At 38.0% G+C, this 26845-nt stretch overlaps 1 protein-coding gene across 2 annotated transcripts in view; it reads left to right on the forward strand.

The window, feature by feature from the left end:
* Positions 1-306: 306 nt before the first annotated feature.
* ANO10 (anoctamin 10) overlaps positions 307-26845 on the forward strand; it is a 78426-nt gene continuing 51887 nt past the window's right edge. Inside the window, exons 1-9 of one of the 2 annotated variants that reach the window (XM_063303944.1) lie at positions 307-390; positions 11777-11931; positions 16745-16939; positions 17518-17652; positions 19173-19292; positions 19943-20512; positions 22305-22360; positions 24856-24930; positions 25932-26114. In XM_063303944.1, coding sequence (XP_063160014.1) covers positions 11793-11931; positions 16745-16939; positions 17518-17652; positions 19173-19292; positions 19943-20512; positions 22305-22360; positions 24856-24930; positions 25932-26114 — 1473 coding nt within the window. In that variant the 5' untranslated portion in view covers positions 307-390; positions 11777-11792. Of the gene's footprint in view, positions 391-11776; positions 11932-16744; positions 16940-17517; positions 17653-19172; positions 19293-19942; positions 20513-22304; positions 22361-24855; positions 24931-25931; positions 26115-26845 lie in introns of those variants that run through there. The other variant, XM_063303943.1, reaches the window with a different exon arrangement.

Consider the following 26845-nt stretch of genomic DNA (forward strand, 5'->3'; position numbering starts at 1 on the left):
ATGAATGCATTTAGGTGCACAGGAAAAGAAAGAGTAAAGCAGAGGCACTGGGCAAGAAAAAAGGAAATACAGCTAAATCTAGATCTAAATAAATGCGGAACAACTCAAAACCTCCTCGGTTAAAAGCTTCTCTCCCCTCGCAACAAAGAGGCACAAGGGTGCGCGCGCGTCTCTCTACACGCGCACGATATCGTGGTTGGCAAGGGACTCGCCCAGCTAAGGGAACCAATAGGATTTTTCTTCGGTACCACCGGGGCGGGGCGACTGAGAGTCCCGCCTGTCCAGTCAGGCTCAGATCTCCTCGAGCGGCTTTGCCCGTTGGCGGCTCTCATGGTCTATTGTGGAGCGGCCTTCCCTCCCCCTGGCGGCCGTGGAGAAGACAGGCTGAGGGTGAGTGAATGGATGAGGGCGGAGGCGGCCAGCCTGAAGGGAGAGAAGCTTCCGTCTTCCTCTCGATCGAAGAGGCCGGAGTCTTCCTCCGCGTTATTCCGCATTCCCGCTCCCTGAAAAAGACGGAAGGATGGGGGGGCGTGTCGGGGGAACAGTCCGTTTCAGGAAGGGACGCAGGCATGGGGGGGATGCAGCTGATAGCATAGTCCTCGCTTCATCCGCGATTACTTCTTCTGCGAGCTCATACATTCTGCGCGTAGACCTTCCCGAACTCAGTCTCGCCATCCTTGTTGCTTGGACCTTGGGCTGCTTGCAGTAGCTTGCTTTCTCTCGCCGGCTGTTTTTCCTTTGGCACTCCCTGCTCGGGCCAAGAGGCGCAACCGGATGGGGCGGGTAGATTTGCAGCAGGCGAATTCCCTTTTCCTTGGAAGGAAAGGACCGCTAGATTTCCTTTTCCTCTCCAGAGCGCTGGTTCTGCCGCTAAGAGAAGATAGCGGGGGGGGGGGGAGGAGGGCGGGGAGCAGGCAGGGACGGAGTGCGGGTCTGGGTATATTCAGCGTAACTTCTCTCACGTGGCATGGGTATAGAATTGCAGCCTTAAATGGAAATCCTCGCCAAGGTGTAAATCTTAAAAGAATTCCTGATAGGAGCCAACACCCCAAAATAAAGTCATGGAGGAGGAGAGCAAAATGGACTTGAAGAACGGGTTAAACGTTTGATAACTTGGCAGATCCCTGAATGCACAAAGGTTCCATCCATGGAAAGGCATCCATGGGATGGCGACTTGGGGAGGGGGGGGGCAAATGACAACGTATGCATGACTTCATCATTGCAATCATGCAACTCGTGTATTTCCATCAAACATTGTGATGCCAGTATGTAATTATGGCATTTGCACAATGATGATGTCATCCTGCATGTTTTGTCATTTGACATCATTGAAGTTTGGTACAGTTGTCACTGTCCGTTCCAAGGCATTGGTCTTAGGGCATGTCACTTTGTATATTCATCTTAAATACTAAAATGTTAATGCAATCTTAAAAGTTTTCAAATTTGGAACTTCAGGGAGTTTTACATAACATTTGAAAAATACATATAGAATTATTTTACTGTTATAAACACATGTAGGTTTTTGGCTTGGTGGTGAAAATGTTGGGAAATTGCGATCAACTATAGTTTCTTGCTTCATCATTATATGTTTTCTGATAGTAAGATCTTTCTAATGTTTCATTTTTCCTCTTTGGAGTGTTTGCTTGGCAATGAAAATTTAGGTATTCCTTGATTGTTGTTGTTGTTTATTCATTTAGTCGCTTCCGACTCTTCGTGACTTCATGGACCAGCCCACGCCAGAGCTTCCTGTCGGTCGTCAACACCCCCAGCTCCCCCAGGGACGAGTCCGTCACCTCTGGAATATCATCCATCCATCTTGCCCTTGGTCGGCCCCTCTTCCTTTTGCCTTCCACTCTCCCTAGCATCAGCATCTTCTCCAGGGTGTCCTGTCTTCTCATTATGTGGCCAAAGTATTTCAGTTTGGCCTTTAATATCATTCCCTCAAGTGAGCAGTCTGGCTTGATTTCCTGGAGGATGGACTGGTTTGATCTTCTTGCAGTCCAAGGCACTCTCAGAATTTTCCTCCAACACCACAGTTCAAAAGCATCGATCTTCCTTCTCTCAGCCTTCCTTATGGTCCAGCTCTCGCAGCCATATATTACTACGGGGAACACCATTGCTTTAACTATGCGGACCTTTGTTGTCAGTATGATGTCTCTGCTCTTAACTATTTTATCGAGATTTGTCATTGCTCTTTTCCCAAGGATTAAGCATCTTCTGATTTCCTGACTGCAGTCAGCATCTGCAGTAATCTTTGCACCTAGGAATACAAAGTCTTTCACTGCCTCTACATTTTCTCCCTCTATTTGCCAGTTATCAATCAAGCTGGTTGCCATAATCTTGGTTTTTTTCAGGTTTAGCTGCAAGCCAGCTTTTGCACTTTCTTCTTTCACCTTCATCATAAGGCTCCTCAGTTCCTCTTCGCTTTCAGCCATCAAAGTGGTATCATCTGCATATCTGAGATTGTTAATGTTTCTTCCAGCGATTTTAACGCCAGCCTTGGATTCCTCAAGCTCAGCATGTCGCATGATGTGTTCTGCGCACAAGTTGAATAGGTAGGGTGAGAGTATACAGCCCTGCCGTACTCCTTTCCCAATCTTAAACCAGCCCGTTGTTCCGTGGTCTGTTCTTACTGTTGCTACTTGGTCGTTATACAGATTCTTCAGGAGGCAGAGAAGATGACTTGGTATCCCCATACCACTAAGAACTTGCCACAATTTGTTATGGTCCAAACAGTCAAAGGCTTTAGAATAGTCAATAAAACAGAAACAGATGTTTTTCTGAAACTCCCTAGCTTTTTCCATTATCCAGCGGATATTGGCAATTTGGACCCTAGTTCCTCTGCCTTTTCTAAACCCAGCTTGTACATCTGGCAATTCTCGCTCCATGAATTGCTGAAGTCTACCTTGCAGGATCTTGAGCATTACCTTACTGGCATGTGAGATGAGTGCCACTGTTCGATAGTTTGAACATTCTTTAGTGTTCCCCTTTTTTGGTATGGGGATATATGTTGATTTTTTCCAGTCTGATGGCCATTCTTGTGTTTTCCAAATTTGCTGGCATATAGCATACATTACCTTGACAGCATCATCTCGCAAGATTTTGAACAGTTCAGCTGGGATGCCATCGTCTCCTGCTGCCTTGTTATTAGCAATGCTTCTTAAGGCCCATTCAACCTCACTCTTCAGGATGTCTGGCTCTAGCTCACTGACCACACCGTCAAAGCTATCCCCGATATTGTTATCCTTCCTATACAAGTCTTCTGTATATTCTTGCCACCTTTTCTTGATCTCTTCTTCTTCTGTTAGGTCCTTGCCATCTTTGTTTTTGATCATACCCATTTTTGCCTGGAATTTACCTCCAATGTTTCTAATTTCCTGGAAGAGGTCTCTTGTCCTTCCTATTCTATTGTCGTCTTCCACTTCTGCGCATTGCTTGTTTAAAAATAATTCCTGATCTCTTCTGGCTAACCTCTGGAATTTTGCATTTAATTGGGCATATCTCCCCCTATCACTGTTGCCTTTTGCTTTCCTTCTTTCTTGGGCTACTTCTAGTGTCTCAGCAGACAGCCATTTTGGCTTCTTGGTTTTCTCTTTCTTTGGGATGTATTTTGTTGCCGCCTCCTGAACAATGCTGCCAACTTCTGTCCAGAGTTCTTCCGGGACCCTATCTGCTAAGTCCAGTCCCTTAAATCTATTCTTCACCTCCACTGCATATTCCTTAGGAATATTAGTGAGCTCATATCTAGCTGATCTGTGGGTCTTCCCTAATCTCTTTAGTCTGATCCTAAATTGTGCAAGAAGAAGTTCGTGATCTGAACTACAGTCAGCTCCAGGCCTTGTTTTTACCGACTGTATGGATGTCCGCCATCTTTGGCTGCAAAGGATGTAATCAATCTGATTTTGATGTTGTCCATCTGGTGAAGTCCATGTATAAAGCCGTCTCTTAGGTTGTTGGAAGAGAGTGTTTGTTATGCAGAGTGAATTGTCTTGGCAAAATTCTATTAGCCTATGTCCTGCTTCGTTTTGTTCTCCCAGGCCATACTTACCTGTAATTCGAGGTGTCATTTGACTGCCCACCTTAGCATTCCAGTCTCCCGTGATGAAAATAACATCTCTTTTAGGCGTGTTGTCCAGTAGGTGCTGCAGATCCTCATAGAACTGCTCTACTTCAGCTTCTTCAGCATTTGTGGTTGTGGCGTATATTTGGATCACTGTGATGTTAGATGGCTTGCCCTGAATTCGAATTGAGATCATTCTGTTGGTTTTTGGGTTGTATCCAAGCACAGCTTTAGCCACTTTACTATTAATTATGAAGGCTACTCCATTTCTTCTGTGGTCCTCTTGTCCACAGTAGTAGATCTGGTGGTCATTTGATGTGAAGTGGCCCATTCCAGTCCATTTCAGTTCACTGACGCCCAAAATGTCTATCTTTAATCTTGACATCTCCCCAATAACCACATCCAATTTGCCCTGGCTCATAGATCTTACATTCCAGGTTCCAATGGTGTGTTGATCCTTAGAACATCGGATTCGCTCTTCACCACCAGCACCGTCGGCCGCTAGCCGTCCTTTTGGCTTTGAGCTAGCTGTGTCATCACGTCTGGGGCTAGTTGAGCTCATCCTCTGTTCCTTCCCAGTAGCATTTTGACCATCTTCCGACCTGGGGGTCTCATCTTCCGATGGTATACCGACATATCTCTGGTTGTACTGATCCATTTAGTTTTCACGGCAAGAATACTGGGGTGGGTTGCCATTACCTTCCCCAGGGATCGCATTTAGTCTGACCTCTCTGTCATGACCTTCCCGTCTTGGGTGGCCCTTCACGGTTTAGCTCATGGCATCATTGAGGTGCTCAAGCTCCAGCACCACAACAAGGTAACGATCCTTTGCTGAAGAACATAAGCATTACAAAATCATAATTTATGAACTGTTTCAAATGCTGAAGAAAAATTAACTATAAATAATTCAAAAATAACTATAATATTATGTAATACTATAAAATACTTAAGCACTAGAATCTTAATGATTAAAGTGTATGGATGTATAATCCATGTATAATCCATGTATAATCCATGTATATGCATGTATAATCCAAAATCAATATAATACAATAAACTCATTAAAATTAACCTAAATTAAATTAGTAATTGTATAACATTTTAAAATAATATCTAACATTTCCAAATTACTATTAAACTGTAACTTTGAAGAATCATTGAATTAAATAACAAAAAGCTAAAAATACAAATATAAACATTTTTGTTGTAATTATTGCTTAATCTCCCTCTCTCTTCTCTCTCTCTCTCTATATATATATATATTTAATCGGTTCAATCATGTCCAATTCTCAGAGACTGCCTGGACAAGTCCCTGCAATTTTCTTGGCAAGATTTCAGAAGTGGTTTGCCCTTCCTAGTGCTGAGAGAGAAGGACTAGCCCAAGGTCACCCAGCTGGCTTTGTGCATAAGGTGGGACTAGAACTCATGGTCTCCCGGTTTCTAGCCTGATGCTTTAACCACTACACCAAACTGGCTCTCTACTCTATATTAGATCCTGCCAGATGTTACATGCTACCCCTGAGAACTGTCAGGTAGGGAGCCAACCACATCACTCATTCTCTTTCTGGCCAGTGGGACACCGAAGCCACTCTTTCAAAAACATCCTCAGAACAACCAGACAGCTGAGGACTACTCATTGTCACTGGATCGACTGAGAGCAAGCACAGGTTTTAAGACATAGCTTTGCTGCACCCGGCTTGCGTTGCTGTAATTTGGCACCCTGAGGAATCCCCTCTGGTATTCTTTTCGTGGGTCAGTTGTTTGCACTTCATGGGTAGGCTCTAACCATGTGTCTTCAAGATCCCACTTCTGACACTGGTGTGGCAGTGTGTAAGGATTGCCTATTCTAAAACACCATCAGACTCATAAACAGGTTCATAAAGATATCTGATTTATTAAAGAATAGTATGCAGGATCACAAAGAAAGCTGAGAATGGAAAAAGCGCGCCAAATGCAAACTAAAAAACCCTCGGTACAAACGAGATCCCTCCCCCTGTAGAATCTTCCCAGGCTCACAGTCCCAGGTGCTCCTAATGGCTTCTGGTGGTCCGCAGGAAAAGTCCTTGAGCAGAGCACATAACCCAAACACATTCCATTGAAATGAACATAGATACAGAGCTTGGCACAAGGTTTCACAGCAGCTCCCTCTCGACAGAAACGCGCGTCAGCACCATGGCATGTGAAACATTACGATGTACAGTGCACAGTGAAACAGTGAACATGACACAGTGACCCTTATGGGCAGAGGGAAATTGAAAGCAAACACTGGATTTCCCCAAGGTGTAGAAAACCTAGTGAGGTTTATTTTTCCCGGTCCCTTGAGCTCTTAGCATTGAGGTTGGAAAATAAAAACACACTTTGGAGCCTAAGCAGCCCAGATTTAAGAACTCAAACTATAATTCAAAAGAAAATGCCTAACCCAGGAGGTTAACTCTTTGGGCTGCACCCATTTGATGCTGTTTCTCCTGTTCTCTAACAGCCTTCATATGGCCTTGAGCCTCTGCTGTGGGAATATAAGTAGTCTCTGGCTTTCCAGCTCAAGGAACCTGCCCTATTATCTACCTGGGCAGAAGGTGATTCCAGGCCAGGCAGTGTAGAAGGTGGGGGTGTTGTTTGCACAGGCTTGATAAGGGTAGCCCAGCAGCACTTTTCTGTCTTTAGTTTTGTTTGTTGCTGAAGCCTACCATCTGCCTCATCCTTCTTCCCCATCATCAGAGTAGCCTTTATGCTCAGTAGGCACTGAGTCTGCAAACACTCATTTCTTACTAAGGAACCTTACTCACAAGGAGGCTGGGATTTTCGCTTTACCACAATGCCTTCCCCTCATTCTCTCTCCTAAAAACAGTGATCCATCCCTACATTGATCACTGTTTCATTAATTACTAAATCTAGCCCCCCTATTTGTTTTCGTTCTGTATCTGGATGAACATTTAAATGATTCTGTAGCCATTGCAACTGTAATATTGTTTCTGATGGCTCTAGTCCATGGAGGATTTCTTTTGTTCAGTTTGGGAAATAATTTTAAAAGACTGGATCTTTTTTCTTCCACCTTCTATTTTTACTGCTCTTTCATTTTTTTCCTGTCTAGTTTTCTTCTGACTCTTTCCTTCTCTGTTGAGAAGGGTTGTGTTTATTAATGTTTGGCCTTGAGAAAAACTGTTGGCAGCACCTTATCTTAAGATGATGATTAGTGCTGAGTGTGATTTCTTTTTTACCAGCGTCCTTCACATCTGTAGGTCTTCCATTCTTAAACAATGGACAAGTAAGATCATCCTTTAAAAAATTGAGTGGGGCAATTATACATTCAAAAATCTTTTCATTCTGATAATCATCAGTGGCAAAATGGTGCATTTAAAAGTTATTAGAACTCTCTTATGTCCACTACAACTGGGAAGCCAGAGAATTCTTTCTGATCACTATAGTAACCATGACAACACAGAAGCTAGGTAAGAATGAATTATTGTTTGCCTATTATGCTGCCTACCCTTGTTAATTTCATTATCTTCACCTTATTTCCTGGCCTACCTCATTTTTACAAATATAATAGTTCTTTTCATTCTAGTTCTCTTTTAGTTTATCCTTCTTTACTTTATTCTCCACTGCTGCTTTTTGTAGATAGACCACACACTTTCAAGGAGGACTTTTCAGCTCATTATTTAATTATTAACAGCCATTAATTGATCCGATATTGAAATGACTGTTTGAGCTGTTAGTAAATAAGGTTTAGCTTCCAGATCTCTGCCTTATTCTCTTCTAATTTTTTCCCATCTTCCAGACATAATAACTCTTCCCTTTCTTAATCTAGCACAGCATAATTATTAAGACATAAGAAGCTGGGTAATTTGCTAGTCAAGTAATTTGCTAGTCTTGTATAATTCTTTATACAAGAGGATATCCTTTATTTTAATTTTGTATATTTATTTTGTTTCTGTAATTTATATGCTGCTCAATTCCACAAAAGTTCTGAGTGGCTTATAATAATATAAAAATAAAATAGAATTAAAAGAAGAAAGTATAATCCTCCCCTCCAACCAATGACAGTCAGTTTCACAGCACTTGACACACCAAGGGAAATAATCGTAACAGCCACAGACACAAAGTGCAAGGAGGGGACCCACCATACAATCAGTTCCCAAGGGCTTTCCAGAACAGCCACGTCTTGGTGGCTTTTGTGAATGTGAACAGGATTGGTGCTGACCTGACCTCGGGGAGCATATTCCAAAGGAAAGGAGCAGCTACACAAAAGGCATGCCCCCATGGTCCCAGATGATGGTAAATCCGTCAAGAATGGGATTCAGAGATCGCCTCCTTTACTAGATCTCACTGGATGGATAGAACTGCTGGTAGCAAATGATCCCATGTAGCAAATGATCCCATGCTTGAAAGGTGACAAGCGGTGTCTTTATTCTGATTCTCTCCTAAGTATCAGTAACAGAAATAGATACTGCTAGAAAAAATCCTGAAAAGACAGATAAGGCAAGTATATTAGGGAGTTCAAAACAGTTATCTTAATCATATGCCATCTTGCTTCCCTTGAAGTACTATTTGTTGATGTATAGTTGTTCATGATTAGACCCACCCTTGTTTCCTCAAAAGGACCACTGCAAATCCTTGGTATTCCTAATTCATACTAAGTTTTGCGCTTAAAGTTTTATTATTTACTATTTCTGGGTTGTACTTTTTTCCCTGCAAACCTGTTCATAGTAAAGAAATGACTAAGGGAAGGAACATTCTGCTGGGAAATTTATATAGAACAATTTGCACTATTAAAATAAAGTTGACATGGAATAGTGGCATTACTGATCTTGGAATAAGATTCAGTAGAGTGTGTTCAGAGAAACAAATGACATGCATTCTAATTAGTTGCCATAGCACACAGAGATGGATAGACTTTGATATTAGTGGAAATCCTTTATGAAGGGAATTACTAGCACATCATTGGAAGAATGGCTTTCAGTCTTATGAACATATGATTTCTTTGATATTTTCTTTGCTAGCCCCAGAAACAAAATATCTAAAAATGTATAACTGATTAAAGATGAGGTCCATTTATTTCAGTAGGCCTTATGTTAGTATACAGATAGTACTCGTTTAATAGTGCTAATTGGGACCGGAAACTCCGTCATTAAGCAGTGTGGCTGTGAGTTGAAAAACCAAATAGCTGCGCTGCTTAGTGACTGCAGTCCCGGTTGCTGTTGTTAAATGAGGACCATGAGGATAATTGAGCGAGGACCTCATGTAACTGTGACTTCTGACTTCCTATTGGCTTCCCCATTGACTTTGCTTGTGGGAAGCTGGCAGGGAAGGTCACAAATTGTGATCACAGGACTGCAGGGACACTGCAACAGCTGTAAGTATGAGATCCGGTCATAACTACCACTCATTCAGTGCCGTTGTAGGTTTAAACAGTTGCTGAATGAGTGGTCATTAAATGAGGACATGTGTGTTTCGGATTTTATCTAGTTCAGTCTAATGTACACTTATTCAGAATCAAATGTGTAAATAATCACAGATGTAACCACTGAATAGATTTTATACATTTAATTTATTTTATTAAAATTTAAAATGAAGTACTGTAAAATTGGAAATCCTAACCAATTTAAAATGCAGTTGTATTTATATCTTCTCAGAACTAAGTCCCAATGATTTCAGTAGGATTTACTCCCAAATAAATATGTAGGAGTGAAGCCTTAATCCGGATTTATTTTTAGAGGTTTTGTTTGGAATATGTTTCTTTCCTAAATGTACATTTTTAACATAATCAGTATTGTTGTATGATTAGAGGAGCTGGCCAAAGTCACCATCCCTTGATTTAAAAGAAAATGAATAGTATGATAACTTTTTCCCTCCTAATGGACCGTAAGATTTTTGCTTTATTATATATGTGTTTACAATACGATTTAAATAATTTCTGCTATAAACTATTATTTATATTGCACCACCATCACATAATAGTTTAGGTTCTTAGTGACTGTCATGGGTGCCAGTCGATCTGGTATTATCTTCTTTGGCTTCATGCCCTGCCTGATTTTTTAAAAAGATTCTTTCATTTAAAAAAATCATTAAATGAGATTCTGGCATGCTGCAAAGCAAAGCACCAGTCTCTAACATCATTTTAAATAATCCCTCTGGGTTCTTCATAGATAACCAGAAAATAAAATCAGTGTGTTGTTGTAGTTTATTGCTTTGAAAGTGTGATGATTTGCCCAGGAAAAAAGAAGAGCTGAGCATTATGGTGAAATAACTTCACCGCTATGTTTTTTCATATATGGGTATTTTGTGATTGACTTTGTTTGTCATGGCAGCCATATTGGTAGAATGCCGAATGCCCTAGTTTTAAATGTGCCATTAGCCCAATAAATGCATTGCATTATGCAGTTGTTCAAAAAAGGGCACTTTTTATAACTAATAGGTAACAGCATACTAACTCCAGATTTTACTGTATCCATCCACTGTGATGAACGCCTACCCAAGTTTCCAACCAGACTCACACAAGAAGCTTATGGATATCTGAGTTATTACTGCATAGTATGCAAGTTCAAGAGCAAAGCTGAGAATGGCAAAAGCGCAGGCCTTTCAAACAATTAAAGCTTAGACAGTTCCAATCCCTCCCCCCAGAGTCAGAAAGAGTCCACTCCCTGCAGCCTGCAGGTGTTCCTGGCGGTTCCTGCCGGTCTTCGGGACAGTGGCCTTGAACAGGCGAGATAACCCAGATAGACATTCCAAAGTCTCTACATCAGCGCCTGGTACAAAGAACAAGAGCAGCCCCCTCCCAAACAGTAACACGTGTCAACACCAGCATGGCATGGGAACTAGTTACGATGTTCACAGGAACATTGAAACAGGGACCATGACATCCACATCATAATTGATAAGCAAGGCTGAGAGAAAGTATAGCTAGTTTTAGCCAGGATTTAAATGCTGATGATAGAAAATACAACCTATTGCTATAATAGTTACATGGCTGAAGACTGAATTGAGAAATATAGAATATATTTTTGTATGTATATCATATTTCTGCCTCTGCAAGATTAGGAAAATTTGTTAATTAAAATCAAAATACTTCATGTACAATATTAAGTCCCACATATGCTTATCTGGAATTAGCTCATACTGTACAGACCTTATTAATGATAAACATGCATTGGTTTGAGTTATATGGCTAGAGTCTTATGTAATGTACTATGGGTTACATCTCTCTAAACCCAATTAATTTAGTTCAGGTTAAATAGGTTTAAGATTACACCGAAAATATGAGAAGCTATATATTTTTAAAAAAATAAATAACGACTAGAAGCTAAAACATTGGGCAAAACTTCTGTTTTAACATTTCTACCATACTTGATACAAGGATTAGCATACACTAAGTTTCTCCAGTTAGGTACCCTCCAAATGTTTTGAATTTCAGTATAGCCTGCAGATTATTTATGTAGAAGTCCCAAAACTTTAGACTCTAGAGCTCAGAGAGTACTAGTCTGAAGAAGGGAAATATGGATCTTTGAAAAATTTCAATATAAACAACAGAGCTTGACTGAAAATATGTGGACAAACTGGAAATGTCTTTTTCAGCTTGATGGTGAAATTTTGCTGTTACTATTCCAAAAAGAGAACAGAAAAGCAGGCAAATAGTAGTAGTTTTATAACTGTGTTTCCCTGAATATTACCATCTTTCACAACCACAAAAGTTTTTCATTATTTTCTCTCTTATTTGATAAGCTGGTTGTCCAAAAAGATGAAGATAAGCTGGTCTGCTTACGATACATTTGAAGCTAATTTCAAGCCTCTGATAGTAGTTGAGCTTGCACAGAATACCAAAGATGAAACCAAAGAGTGGCTGATTCAGAAGATTGTAGGAAAGAAGAAGGATGGAGGTGAGTGGCCTTAGTTTTATAAAATACAGTTTATAAGAACTATTGACATTTCTTTTAAACATTGATTTGTACAAGTAAAAATATCTTGAGTAAAAATATCTCCTGGTAGATAATAGAAATGATTGAGTGTGTTCAGGCAAAAAGAAGATTTCTCAGGCTACTTTTAAAACTTTCTCTTTTCCAAAGACAGTTTGTGTTCTATTTTGGAAACATGAATCAGAGAGGAATGAAAATAGTTTTGGACCTAACAAGGGAAACAATCCAAATTTTGTATTTAACTGCAGATACATGGGATTTTTGTGTGCCTGTGTCGGTGGTGGGAGGGTGGTTTTTTAAGATTCTTAGGCTGTCTGTTCCTCTGTATTATCAGAATTTATGCAGGCAGGCAATAAGTCTCTACTCCTGAGGAAGTTAACTCCATATTCAGGAATTTGCTTACAACAGAATCTCTCAGATATGGCTTGATAAATTGCTTTATTGCAGGTGAGATAGAAGGTATAATATGCACATATGCATGAACGCATACGTGCGCACATACAGACACAGATACAGAAAAGACCTGCTTACTGCAGAACTGCAGAAATCAAGTCCTGTATGTACACCTGCTTCAGGGTTTAAGTTTTGGCCTTTTCTGTTCTGCCTTTTTGAATCAACAGAAATGTTATCATTCTTTTTTCTGGGCTTGAGTCTGGAGATATTTTCTAAATACTTCCATCTAGCCTGAAGTTTCCATCTTGCCAGCTTCAGCCCTTTTACTTACTGAATTAAGTTTTAGAAAACCTTTCAAGAGCAACCCTGTTTGTTCTGCCACACCACAAACTAATAAACAAAATGATTGCTTATTATACAAAACAAGCATATAGGAACTTCGTCCAGGGGAATCTTAAAGGGGGAATGGAATCTTTGTTCTACAGTACAGTTCAACAAAGGTACTGGGTTTAAAGGTACTGTATATTACTGTAACTTTTTTTTCCTGCTGTAGTAAACTCTGCAGCTCTTGTTACTGTATACAGTACTGTGTGCAAATCTGATTTTTATAAAACAACTGTTTTTAAAACAGTAAACCAGCATTCAGTACTGTTAAATATAATTAAAATATCATTCAGGCAGAGGATGGAACATGAATGGCACCATACAACTCTCTACTTAAGTTGAAGAAAAACTGGGAAAAAATTAAAGGCAAGCATAAGCACAGTGCTGCAGGGAAAAAGTACTTACCTTTCCTGTACAGTACTGTAAGGCACACACAAAGCTCCCTCTGCTGGCTGCTAAATCCCAGGAAGTAGTGCGACCAAGTGACCGGGTCTGCTGCCTCAGAAATCCAGCTTCCTGATACTAAAGGGCGGTCATGTGACCTAAAATGGCTGCTGCTTCTGGGATGGCGAATCCAGGTTATGTGATCATGGAGGCCTTGTGAGAGTTGTAATTTCGGGCCCCAGTCGGAAATCTACTTTTGGGATACCATCATAATTTTGAATGGCCTTTAAGCGGCCGGTCAGTAAGTGAAGACTACCTGTAGATAGATTTTCTCCATGACAGTCTGTTCCTAATCTGGTCTTTCAGGTCTTCCAGCGGTGCACCCAGCACCACTGTAACTGAGTCGTTTTATTAAAATATATTAAATATAACTTACCTTGCCTATTAAACTATGTTGGTATATAAAATTGAAATAATAGATCTTTCAGATCTATTTTTCGTTTTGTTTTATTTACTTTAAAATCTTTTAAATTTACATTACAAATAGAGCTACAAACTGCTGAACTCAAAGAAATGTAGTGTCTTTGTTAGGAAAAGCAGGTCCATGCAGTTTTTAGGGGTGTGCAAAAGGTTTCATTTTACACCATTCTGAGTGTGAAATTGGCTGTTCTGAACATTTTTGTGCACTCAGAAAAGCTTTGTTTTGAGTGTAAAACATTTTCAGAATTTTGAAGCTGGCTATTTTGGGAATTTTTGTGCTTGAAACAGTTGAAACCAAAATGTTTTGCACAAAATGTTTTGCATATTCAAGATTCTCTACTCTTTTTATTGATGTGATGTGATTTGATTTGATTTGATCTTATATTTTATTTTGATGTGAATATTAAAATAGACTAATTTCTTAATGTTTTGTATAACTTGAAAATATTAGGAAATACTCTAATCGGTTTCTTCAGCAAAGGATCATTACCTTGTCGTGGTGCTGGAGCTTGAGCACCTCAATGATGCCATGAGCTAAACCGTGAAGGGCCACCCAAGACGGAAAGGTCATGACAGAGAGGTCAGACTAAATGCGATTCCTGGGGAAGGTAATGGCAACCCACCCCAGTATTCTTGCCGTGAAAACTAAATGGATCAGTACAACCAGAGATATGTCAGTATACCATTGGAAGATGAGACCACCAGGTCAGAAGATGGTCAAAATGCTACTGGGGAGGAACAGAGGATGAGTTCAACTAGCCCCAGACATGATGACACAGCTAGCTCAAAGCCGAAAGGACGGCTAGCGGCCGACAGTGCTGGTGGTGAACGGCGAATCCGATGTTCTAAGGATCAACACACCATTGGAACCTGGAATGTAAGATCTATGAGCCAGGGCAAACTGGATGTGGTTATTGGTGAGATGTCAAGATTAAAGATAGACATTTTGGGTGTCAGTGAACTGAAATGGACTGGAAGGGGCCACTTCACATCAAATGACCACCAGATCTACTACTGTGGACAAGAGGACCACAGAAGAAAGGGAGTAGCCTTCATATTTAATAGTCAAGTGGCTAAAGCATTGCTTGGATACAATCCAAAAAACAATAGAATGATCTCAATTCGAATTCAGGGCAAGCCATCTAACATCACAGTGATCCAAATATACGCCCCAACCACAGATGCTGAAGAAGCTGACGTAGAGCAGTTCTATCAGGATCTGCAGCACCTACTGGACAACACGCCTAAAAGAGATGTTATTTTTATCACGGGAGACTGGAATGCTAAGGTGGGCAGTCAAATAACACCTGGAATTACAGGTAAGCATGGCCTGGGAGAACAAAATGAAGCAGGACATAGGCTGATAGAATTTTGCCAAGACAACTCACTCTGCATAACAAACACTCTCTTCCAACAACCTAAGAGACGTCTTTATACATGGACTTCCCCAGATGGACAACACCGAAATCAGACTGACTACATCCTTTGCAGCCAAAGGTGGCGGACATCCATACAGTCAGTAAAAACAAGACCTGGAGCTGACTGTAGTTCCGATCACGAACTTCTTCTTGCACAATTTAGGATCAGACTAAAGAGATTAGGGAAGACCCACAGATCAGCTAGATATGAGCTCACTAATATTCTTAAGGAATATGGAGCAAGAATTGCCAGATGTACAAGCTGGGTTTAGAAAAGGCAGAGGAACTAGGGTCCAAATTGCCAATATCCGCTGAATAATGGAAAAAGCCAGGGAGTTTCAGAAAAACATCTATTTCTGTTTTATTGACTATTCTAAAGCCTTTGACTGTGTGGACCATAACAAATTGTGGCAAGTTCTTAGTGGTATGGGGATACCAAGTCATCTTGTCTGCCTCCTGAAGAATCTGTATAACGACCAAGTAGCAACAGTAAGAACAGACCACGGAACAACGGACTGGTTTAAGATTGGGAAAGGAGTACGGCAGGGCTGTATACTCTCACCCTTCAACTTGTATGCAGAACACATCATGCGACATGCTGGGCTTGAGGAATCCAAGGCTGGAGTTAAAATTGCTGGAAGAAACATTCACAATCTCAGATATGCAGATGATACCACTTTGATGGCTGAAAGCGAAGAGGAACTGAGGAGCCTTATGATGAAGGTGAAAGAAGAAAGTGCAATAGCTGGCTTGCAGCTAAACCTGAAAAAAACCAAGACTATGGCAACCCGCTTGATTGAGAACTGGCAAATAGAGGGAGAAAATGTAGAAGCAGTGAAAGACTTTGTATTCCTAGGTGTGAAGATTACTGCAGATGCTGACTGCAGTCAGGAAATCAGAAGACGCTTAATCCTTGGGAGAAGAGCAATGACAAATCTCGATAAAATAGTTAAGAGCAGAGACATCACACTGACAACAAAGGTCCGCATAGTTAAAGCAATGGTGTTCCCTGTAGTAACATATGACTGCGAGAGCTGGACCATAAGGAAAGCTGAGAGAAGGAAGATCGATGCTTTTGAACTGTGGTGTTGGAGGAAAATTCTGAGAGTGCCTTGGACTGCAAGAAGATCAAACCAGTCCATGCTCCAGGAAATAAAGCCAGACTGCTCACTTGAGGGAATGATATTAAAGGCCAAACTGAAATACTTTGGCCACATAATGAGAAGACAGGACACCCTGGAGAAGATGCTGATGCTAGGGAGAGTGGAGGGCAAAAGGAAGAGGGGCCAACCAAGGGCAAGGTGGATGGGTGATATTCCAGAGGTGACGGACTCGTCCCTGGGGGAGCTGGGGGTGTTGACGACCGACAGGAAGCTCTGGCATGGGCTGGTCCATGAAGTCACGAAGAGTCGGAGGCGACTAAACGAATAAACAACAACTAATCGGTTTCCTCTGATTTTTCTTTTTTCTCTTTTTTCTCTCTGGGCCTTCTTATTTCTAATCTACCCTAATTCAGTAATGACTTTAAGCTAAGAATTTCATGATAGGAGTGACCCAATAAATGAAATCACAGTGTAATGTGTCTAATTTTAGCCAAGCATGTTTTGTTAACATAGTTGCACTCCCACGCTTTATGATTTAGCATATGCTGTGTACATAATCGATACATCGTATTCATTATGAGCTGAATTTACTTAGTTTGTTCTCCTTTTTTAAAGGAGCCCAGCTTTTGGTTAAACCATTGATGGAGGAAGGAAAACAGATAGAGGGAAGCAAGAACATATATCTTGTTGGAGCATCTCACTTAAGGCTGCTTCTAGGAGCTGAAACTGTAGGATTGGTTAAAGAATGTAATGATAATACAATGAAAGCCTTTACCTATACGTCTAGAAAAAATTTCAAAGAATTTGCAGGTACAAAAATATAGAACTAATTGTGAAATAATTTTAAGTTGCTTGCTATTGAGAAATCACACTGTTAACCATTTCGGTAGATAATTTTTAACAATAAATGAGCTAAACATGTTGGTAAATAAATAAACAGTATAATGTCAGTGGATAAAGTTTGCTTGGAATAGCAGCATTTCTATTCATGTCTGCTCTTCTGAACTTGGGATGTAAATATGCTTGAATGTTAAGCTTTTGCTTAGGCTTAAGTTTTCTGTGATTGTAAAAGTTATTCAGTATTCATATTAAATATTAATATGAGGTTCTAATCTATACTTTTAATAAATAGATCTCCATTAATAGTTAGCTATTTTAGGAAAGTGGAGATTATTTTGATTACGGGCTTATGCAAACTTGGAAGTAAGTTCTGGAGAATATTGTAGAGCTTATTTCTGAATACAGCATGTTACTTTGAGTGTCTTAGATACTTTTTCAAGGATCCTCTTGTTTCCCCTTGTCTTCAAAATCTCCATGTAATTACTTTTGCTTAGGACCTTTCAAAATATGAATCTAGGTTTCAACAAGATATTTTCTTTTTTGTTTAGAGGACAATCATAATTTCCTTACAATGGCAGAATGTCAATACATTATCAAACATGAACTTGAAAATTTGAGAGCTAAAGATGAAAAGATGATCCCTGGCTATCCTCAGGCAAAGCTTTATCCAGGAAAGTCCATTAGTGAGTAACTAACTTTGCATTGTATAGGCAATTATATTTTGAAATTAGAATATGAAAGTATATATTTCTTAATTTAGGACATTGTATAAGTGTTGCTATGGTAAGTACTGTTTGCTTTGGTTATGTGATACTTACATTGAGTTATTATTAAGTTGTTGTTGTTATTATTATTATTAAGAAATGCCAGTGTATACACCTCCCATAGTTTCAGATACAAACATAGTTGCTTGAGACTGGATCAAAGCCTGATAGACTAACTGTAACAGACCCCTTCCTCCCCCATTCTGGAATTACAGGTAGAATGTGTTTATGTGTGCAGTTACACTGACAATAAAAGAAAAACAGAGCTAGACATAATCATAATGTGAAAAAATGGCTTCATATTTGACTGGATCATTTTACTCCATTTTTCCTTAAAGCAATTGTTGATTTTTTTTTTAATTTGGAAAACTAATGTTTAGCCTTGCAATAAGAAAGTCAAATTATGATACTTAAATTGTGGTGTAACAGCCTAAATATATACTCAAATTGTTTCCCTGTATTTCCCTGATAGTATTGGTGCGGTTTTTCTGTTTTTGATGAAATGATAAACATCATCTGATTTTTGAACAGAATTGCATTGGGTGAGAAACTTCGAAAGATATGAAAGATACAACTTTAAATGCTTGCAGAGCTGATTTGTGAGCTAATCAGTTATAATAAAGAGACTTCAAATTTAAATTTAGAGGGATAAATAGCAGCATACAATATGATAAGAATTGACTTGTCAATATTGACTTGTCATCATGCATGACATTTTGGATGTGGTTCTAGAATAATTATGGTTTCTTTAGAATCACAGAATTGGAAGGAGTTGTTTAAGTTATCAATTCCCTACACTCCATCCAGTGCAAGAATCCAAATTAAAACAGCCCTGACAAATAGCTGTACCACCTCTATTTGAAGACATTCAGTGAAGGGGAACTCCTCCCCATCCCAGAATCACTGTCTTAAACGCTTAATGTCATGTTAAGATAATTGCTACAGGAATGGGCGGTATTGGGCTTCAGGGTTTAGTGACTGTGGTGTAGAGAACAGATTTCCTGACATTCTGCTGTCAACTGTGGCTGGCATCTTCAGGGGCAAAGTGGTCTGCTACACAGACCACAAGAACTGAACAGGGACTGATTGGGCTCCTGTCTTTATAGCCAGGTGTCCTGTTTTCTGATTGGCCTTTAGCTGAGCTGGTTTTCAATTGGTGCAGGTTGGTGAGGGCTCTAGACCATGGTCACTAAACTCTGAAGGCCAGCACTGCCCAACAGATACCAGCTGTGAAAGCCTCACCAGTATACAGTATTACTCCTGGAATGTTTGGTGATATATGCAGTCTTGTATGAGATTGGGAAAAGGGGTTTTAATAATAAGGATTTTAAACTTGTGTTCAAATAATCTTCCTGTATATTGTGTATCTGAAAATTCAGGCAAAGGATGTTTCTTGTGTTTATAAAACTCTTCAGAATTTAACATTTTCTTTATTTCAGTGCGGAGGCTAACAACCAGTGGCATTCTACTTCAGATTTTCCCACTTCATGACACAGACCATTTAAAAAAACTTGGGCATATATGGTATGAACAACTGAGAATTAGATATCAGCCTTTAGGTAAGTTAATATTACTGAACCTGGAAAAGAACAAGGAGATCTCTCCTTGATTCAGATTTGCATGGATTATGTAATTATTAGGGACTTCAGATTCCCAAACCATAAGACTGCATGTTAAATTCAAATTCAAGACTATATAGTGCCTATGTGTAGGAAGCAAAATCAGAGAATACTGGCTTATTTGATTTGGGTGATATTCTTTCCTGATATATACTGTATACATCATTGGCATATTCGTTTGTATTTTTTTAGTGTAATATGATCAGTATGAACTAATACAGAATGGACATTTCACACAGGGAAATGAAGGATTTTTTTGCTACAAATACTACATAGTGGGAGAGTGCTTGAAATTGTATATGCATGACAGCTGCAATACATACCTGGGACTGATCAATATGATATTTTAAATAGGACCCTAATGTGCTTTTGGGGTGGGGGGCTTGGCTTGGCTTGGCTTGGCAAGGAAAAAGTGAGATGAAGATTCATAGATACTTTATATGCTACTGTATATAAAATACCTGTAATCCCTGATGACTAAGCCTACTTAGCTTCTTGGCCTGCACAAGGTTGGTTAGTTATTGCTACCCACTGAGGCACAAATCTGATTTTCTGAATATGACGTTTATATGTTTTTTTTCCTCCCACAGATGAAATTCGCTGTTATTTTGGTGAAACACTTGCTTTCTATTTTGCCTTTTTGGAATATATCACATTTGCTTTGATTCCAATGGCAATCATTGGGATCCCTTATTATGTTTTTGATTGGGAAGATTATGATAAGTATGTGCTGTTTGCAGCATTCAATCTGCTTTGGTCTACTGTAATCCTTGAACTCTGGAAACGATGTTGTGCTGTTATGGCGTACAGATGGGGAACACTGATGATGAAGCGACAGTTTGAGGAACCCAGACCAGGATTTCATGGGGTTTTAGGTATCAATCCTGTAACTGGCAGAGAAGAACCCATATACTCCAGTTTCAGAAGAAAGTTACGGATTTATTTTGTTTCCGTCCCATTTGTGTGCCTTTGTCTCTACCTCTCACTTCACATAATGATGATTTATTTTGACTTGGAATTCCAAGCACGTTTATATTATGAAGAGAGCCAAGATGAATTAGGCGGCTTGATATTGTACATGCCCAGCATAATTTATGCTGTTGTGATTGAAATTCTAAATCGAATTTATAGATATGCTGCAGAGTTCTTGACCTCATGGGGTAAGATTATTTTCTTCCATCTTTTTCCATACTTCTGTGTTTATTTTTACTATTATATTAAAATGCTTTATAATACAATTATTTCCACTGTCATATGATAGCAAAACTGTCATAAGTTAGATGCCAAGATAGAACCTGCAATAAAACAATTAGCACGAAGGAATCTTACATTCATAACTACAGAGGATTCTCATTATTCACAGTATTTACCTTCAATAAAGTCACTGCAAACACTGAAATAGCAAATATTGAAACCTCAGCTGGGAATGTGTGTGTTGGGCCACCCAGTTTTTTTTTGCCATTCTGCATGTCCACGAATGACCATGAAAGCAGTGGTATTGATTTTGCAGTTACAAATAAATTTTAGCAAGTAGGCCAATTCACAAATACAGAATCTGTGAATAACAAGAATCAGCTGTATTGTTTCATCTGTTTTTTAAGAGCTGATCAAAATTTACTAAGCTAAAAACATTGAAATGCAGTGTTCTTGTTTGTGACAGCTAAGATATCTATCTTGTTTGGATTTTTTAATTCTAGATAGTTGATATCCAAGAACCCCACACTGCCCAGTTAGTTTCAATAATATAAAGCCAATACAGACTCCTTTATTATCTGGAAATGAATATCAGTTCTATTATTCTAGAACAATCACTTTGTAAAGTAAGATTTGAGCCATCTGATACATGTGGGAAAACTGAATCTTGTCTTATAACATATTTATGAGTTTTAACATAGAATGGTAGAATACCAAGATTCAGATACCTAGTCAGCTACAAAGCAAACTGCCTTTGGCAAGTTACTATCTCACTCTAATCTTTTTAGATGTTGGCACGGTAAAAACTGATTTGAGCCTGTTAAAATTTTGGAATACAATAGTACAACGTTGAATTTAAATACGGTTAATTAAAGTAAAAGCTTTAATTAATTAAATTAATGTATAGCTAAATTGCAGTTATATCCTAAAAATCCCAACCCCACTTGATCAACAAAGTTGATACTGAAAGCTTTACTTCCTGGGTAATTGCCCTGCCCCTGCTAGTTCCCATATACCTAATTTTATTTAAAATGGCTTTTTCTTCTAAAATGGCTTAGTCTATTTTAGTACTTTAAGTACTTTAGTCGCACTTTAATTTATTAAAGGATTAATCCAAGGCTCACATATGGATCGGCAGACCATTTTTAAGCTCAGTATAGTTTTTCTTTATAGTAGTATGGACTCTAGATGACAAAAATTGAGAGCACATCTTCTTAAAATCTAGGCGGCCTCATATTTCAAATCACTCTATAATAAGAAAAAGAAGAAGAAAAAAGTTTTCTTACCTTTGGAAACAACTGTTGCTTCAATATTCTTAGAAAGGTACTTTGATTAAGACTTTCTGGGCTATTGATTGAAAGTCAGATTAGATAACAGTCTTTAATAATTGACAGATTCAGTAATAGAAGTTAACTTTGTAATGTTTTTCATGTTTTGTTTAAACATTTTATGAATAAATTTGTAAACCTCAAGGTAATATGAACAGAAAAGCTTAGTGAGAAGGAAATCTTACTTAACTCAGTATTTTGATAGGCCAATAATAACATTTACTGTACTTAGATGTAGTAGTTTATTTTCATGTTTTTGTCTCGGTGTAGTCAAGCATGAACATGATATAAATATTCTGTATTTTAATATAAATACTGCAATTTTTCATACTTTTCATTTCCTCTTACGTTCATTGAAAGACTAAATATTGCACATACTATATATGGTATCTAATATTTTAACTAATCACAATTTTTAATTAAATTTCAGAAAACCATAGATTGGAGTCTTCATATCAGAATCACTTAATTTTGAAAGTCTTGGTGGTAGGTATGATTGAGACATTTGAATTACTGTATGTTTGGTAATATCTCTGCAGAAAGCCAATTGAAATGAGTTTGTCTCCAAAGATTGCTATTTTTGTTCAGAGAGGACTTCTGTATAGCTACAGGACAGAATTGCCAATTTTATTTTCTATTTTAGCTCACATAGTCTTCCCAAAAAGCTACTGTGGAACATCTGAGTAGCCCTGCTTGTATGGCATGTAACTCAGATGGGAAATTGCAACCAAGACTGTGAGCATCCTGTGTATGTGCAAAAGTGTTTTATATTTTGAAATCCAGTATAGACTTCTGTGTTGGCACTATTTTAACTACAAACTTTCCAAAGGCCTGTGTCTATTCCTGATAGCCTAACAGAATCTTCCTAAGCTCATTATTCTGAAGTAACTTCTGCTAGGCTCAGTGGAACTTCTACATGTATATTCATAAAATTGCAGTATGAAAGTTGGATTGTCACAGGGTCAGTTACGATGTGGGTCAGGATTTGCGATGGGTGTTCTTAAAATGTCCCCTTAGGATGGAATAGTGAATCTGTAGCTCTCCTGACATTGTTGTGTAACTGTTAAGAGGTGGGATCCAACAATATCTGGACTGTCACAGATTCCACATTTAGGAAATGTGAGCTCTAAAATCTTCCACTATTTGGCTATACTTTGTGAAATATTACAGTTCAAACTGAATGTTGACATTGCTTCAAGTTAGAGTAAAAAGTGGGTTTGATTTACTGTAATGATGCTGATTGGTATTTTAAAGAGAACCTAAAAGGACTATGCTTAACTCTTTGTTGCAACTAAAAAAAAAAGCTAATAATGGAAGCATTAGTATTGGTTAACATGTTCATGCAATACATTACTTGTTTTTTGTTTCTGTCTTTTCCTATACCAATGGTTATTAGGGAAGGTAATAAGTAAAAATTTAAAGCTGGTTTTAAAAATCCTGTTTCCAGGAAAGATTGACATGATCTGAGAAGTGAAGTAAATACTTATGACTTGACCACCACAGATCAGATTTACCATTTGAGAAGCAATCTTTTTCAAATAAATCAATTCATGGTATCCAGCTGAGAACGCTGTACAATATATGCAGAAGCAGCATCAATTAGTATTTTTATTGCTGTATTTATCTAGAAGGAAGATGAGTCCAAATTGAAGGCAATACACCCTGCCCCAGAGAAGGAGTTAGAAAAAAATTATAAACCCAGACAAAAATCCCCCTTCCCCAAAAAATGTGTGCATGTTCCACTCCTCCAATTCAAAGATAATTATTTGGGAGAAAATCTTTGCTTTCCTATCAAGTAAAAATAATTCCACATAATGCCTTAAGAGACTACACAGCTAGTGATCTTTTGGTCTTGTCATTTTGCTTAATCCACATGAATAAAAAAGGATTCTATCTTGCTGATTTTTGATAGATTAAATCTATGATATAAAGTTTTCATATTTAAGCTTTTATTATGTATAAAAATGTACATGTCTGTTTATTTTTAAATCTTTTTTTTTTTTTGGTTTTTATTATGGTTCTCTCTCTAGTTGATTTTGATCTGTATTTAAAAAATAAATATAACCAGATACAAAAAATATAGCATGTTTGTGAATACGTACTGTATTTATTAGGTTTTTACCAGTGATGGGGTGGGGGTGGCTTTTGCTGAAAAAACTAAAGATGCTATTGGAAAGAAGTAAGAAGGTGCAAATGCAAATGACTCCAGATCCCCATTCCAAAAAGCATGGATGCCTGCATGTTTAATTGTTGTTCGCTGTTTGCCCAGTGATTTTGAACTGGTTTTGTAACAAGACTTCTACCCCTTCCCTACCCTTCCTTCACCTGATTCCATTAACTTCTTTTGCTTCTCTTCTCTTCCCAGTACAGCTACCCTTTCCTTCAATCCTCCTCTTCTCGTCCTTATTCCAAAACAAATGGAAACGAATGTGTGTGTTTGTGTTTGTACATGTGGTCTATGCTTTAGGCAGAATGGTTGGTATAAGCAGACCATTAATTTTAGAAATGGTTATCTTTTTTATAGGCAATCAATTTTAATCAGTTAATAATCCAATTTGTTTTCTCTAGTTTGACGAAGTGGGGCGTTGCACAGGACTTTTGCATCTGTTTATTTATTTATTTAATTGACTTTTCCTTTTTGAGAGACTTATTTTAAATTCAGATTCATCTTCGTTTTGGGTAAATAGAGTAAATGGAAAAGGCATAGACAATTAAAAATAAAACAACATACATTTTAGCTTATAATCTGGCCTGTAGTTGTTTAATTGGATTAGCATTATAAATGTTTGGAATCACATACAAAGATTTTTCTGCATTAAGCTTCTTCCTCCAAATAACTAAAATCAATTAAACACTACATGATAGCAAAACGAGGTTATATGCGGGGAGGCCTTCATGGGTTGGCTATGAATCATACTTTACTCATCCCAGATTATGTACTGATAAAATGCCTTTTTAATTAAGTTTCAATTCTTTTGCAGTTCAATTTCTTAAACTGCTTTGCCTCTTTATTCTACATCGCATTTGTCTTAGTTGACATGAAACTTTTGAGACAGGTAAGTTTTGTGAAAAAATTGTTTTAAAAAGGCAACTTATGTGATTTTCTTCATACAGTAATTAGAGTTGTGTAATTTTTTCCGTTATCTGATTAATTTATAACTCTGTAGTTAATTTATATCAAACTTATTCAAATAATTACTATTCTGGAAGCCCATTCCAAAATTAGTTTAGGTAGCTTGCCCAATGCTGAATGTTTTGGGATAGGAAATTCCTAAGACTATTTTCCTGTCATTAAAAAAAGAATCTTATGTTTTCTATTGCACTGATTTATTTGCTCACTTAAAGAACTACTGAAGTGTGTGTTATAAAAGCTGTTTTAGTATGAGTTTATGTCAAATTTCTAGACCTGCTGTTTATTTATTAAACAATGTTCCATGAAAATATTGCTTTTTTGCCAGCACTCCTGTTTTTAAATTAAGATTTGCTAAGATTATTTCCACCATGGTACATTGATGAACACAGAATCTATGTGGGGTTCAGTGCTTTCATAAAATATAAACTTTTAAAATATATGCAGATCTCACGCTTCAGAACTGACAGCTTGAATGGGAGAAAAGCAGTAAAAGTGATGTAATGGAATTTAAAATAAGCTCTGCTTACAAGAGAATGTTACAGTAATAATATTTGAACTTGAGGCATTTTTTTTCATTGTCTTCTAATTGACATTTTGTGCAGAGAATGATTAATTCAGTAAGGCTGATGAAAGATAATTGATACCAGGTCTGCAAATGAGTTATTTGTATTATTACTGCTACACATATCTCTTGGTATCAACCTCAATACAAAAACCTGGGCTAATTCAGTGTATTATGAAATGTTTATATCAGCACTGTTTGCTAGAATTCACTTGATCATTTCATTAGTTATAAGTGTTATATAATTTCTAAGAATCTGTTTATTTATTAAATTGTTATATATGGCTGCCCATCTGGCAGATGCGATACATAAAAGATGCTGAAGCACTGTTATAATTTTGGTTTGTTTAATTTTTTTTAAGAGCTTGGCAACTTTACTAATAACTTCACAAGTCCTTAATCAGTTTGTGGAAGCTGCACTGCCTTACTGGCTCCAAAAAAGTAGGAATAAAAGGGTAAAGAAAAAGGTGAAAGCACTGGAAATAGACACTGATATGTCTTTATTTGAACAAGTTAATCTGGAAAAAGGAATGGATACTTACTTGGTAAGCTATGTCCTCTCCTTTCTTTTAATCTTACTAGACTTAATTCAAGTTTATTTACAGTCAGTGATCACCAAAATTACAGAAACATGTATCTCTATAAAACAATGCTTGGCCATGTTTGTGTTAACTGTTGCCTAAAGCTAATCTGATTTATGAGATGTAGATTATAAAAACACTTGAATTTTGCTATGCCAGGAGAATTCAGGTGGAATATAATAGCTGTTCCACTTATTTAAACCAAAATTCCATCTAGTTAACTTGCTTTTGTTAAGTTTACATGTCTGGTCTCAACCTGGCAAGTAGCTTGGTGCTCATTAGTCCAAAACATCAATATTCCATTTGTAATATTTGTGTGTTTTTCTGTTGTTTCTTCAGTCTTTTTTTTTTTTTTTTTGTCACAAAGAGTAGAAGAGCTACCCGGTGGCTTTCATTTGGTGGAAAACTTCATTTTTCCTGTTCAGGCCATTTTCTTCATTAGCTCTTTAAGAGTGTTTAATTTAGGTTTGTGCATAATAATAATGATAGTAATGTAGTAAACAAAGGTGGAATAGAAAATATGTTGAGTATAGCTTTACTTTAAGGGAGGAATATTGAATTGGATGACTTACATTGGGCATGGTGCTATGATGTTCATGTTCTCTCATGCTGTGGTATGTTAATGGTACTTATGTTCCATGTGAAATGAATGCATAAGTAGGATTAATTGGACTGCAAACAAAACAAAATTAGAA

The sequence above is a fragment of the Candoia aspera genome, chromosome 4, assembly GCF_035149785.1.
Source record: "Candoia aspera isolate rCanAsp1 chromosome 4, rCanAsp1.hap2, whole genome shotgun sequence".
Lineage (NCBI taxonomy): Eukaryota > Metazoa > Chordata > Lepidosauria > Squamata > Boidae > Candoia > Candoia aspera.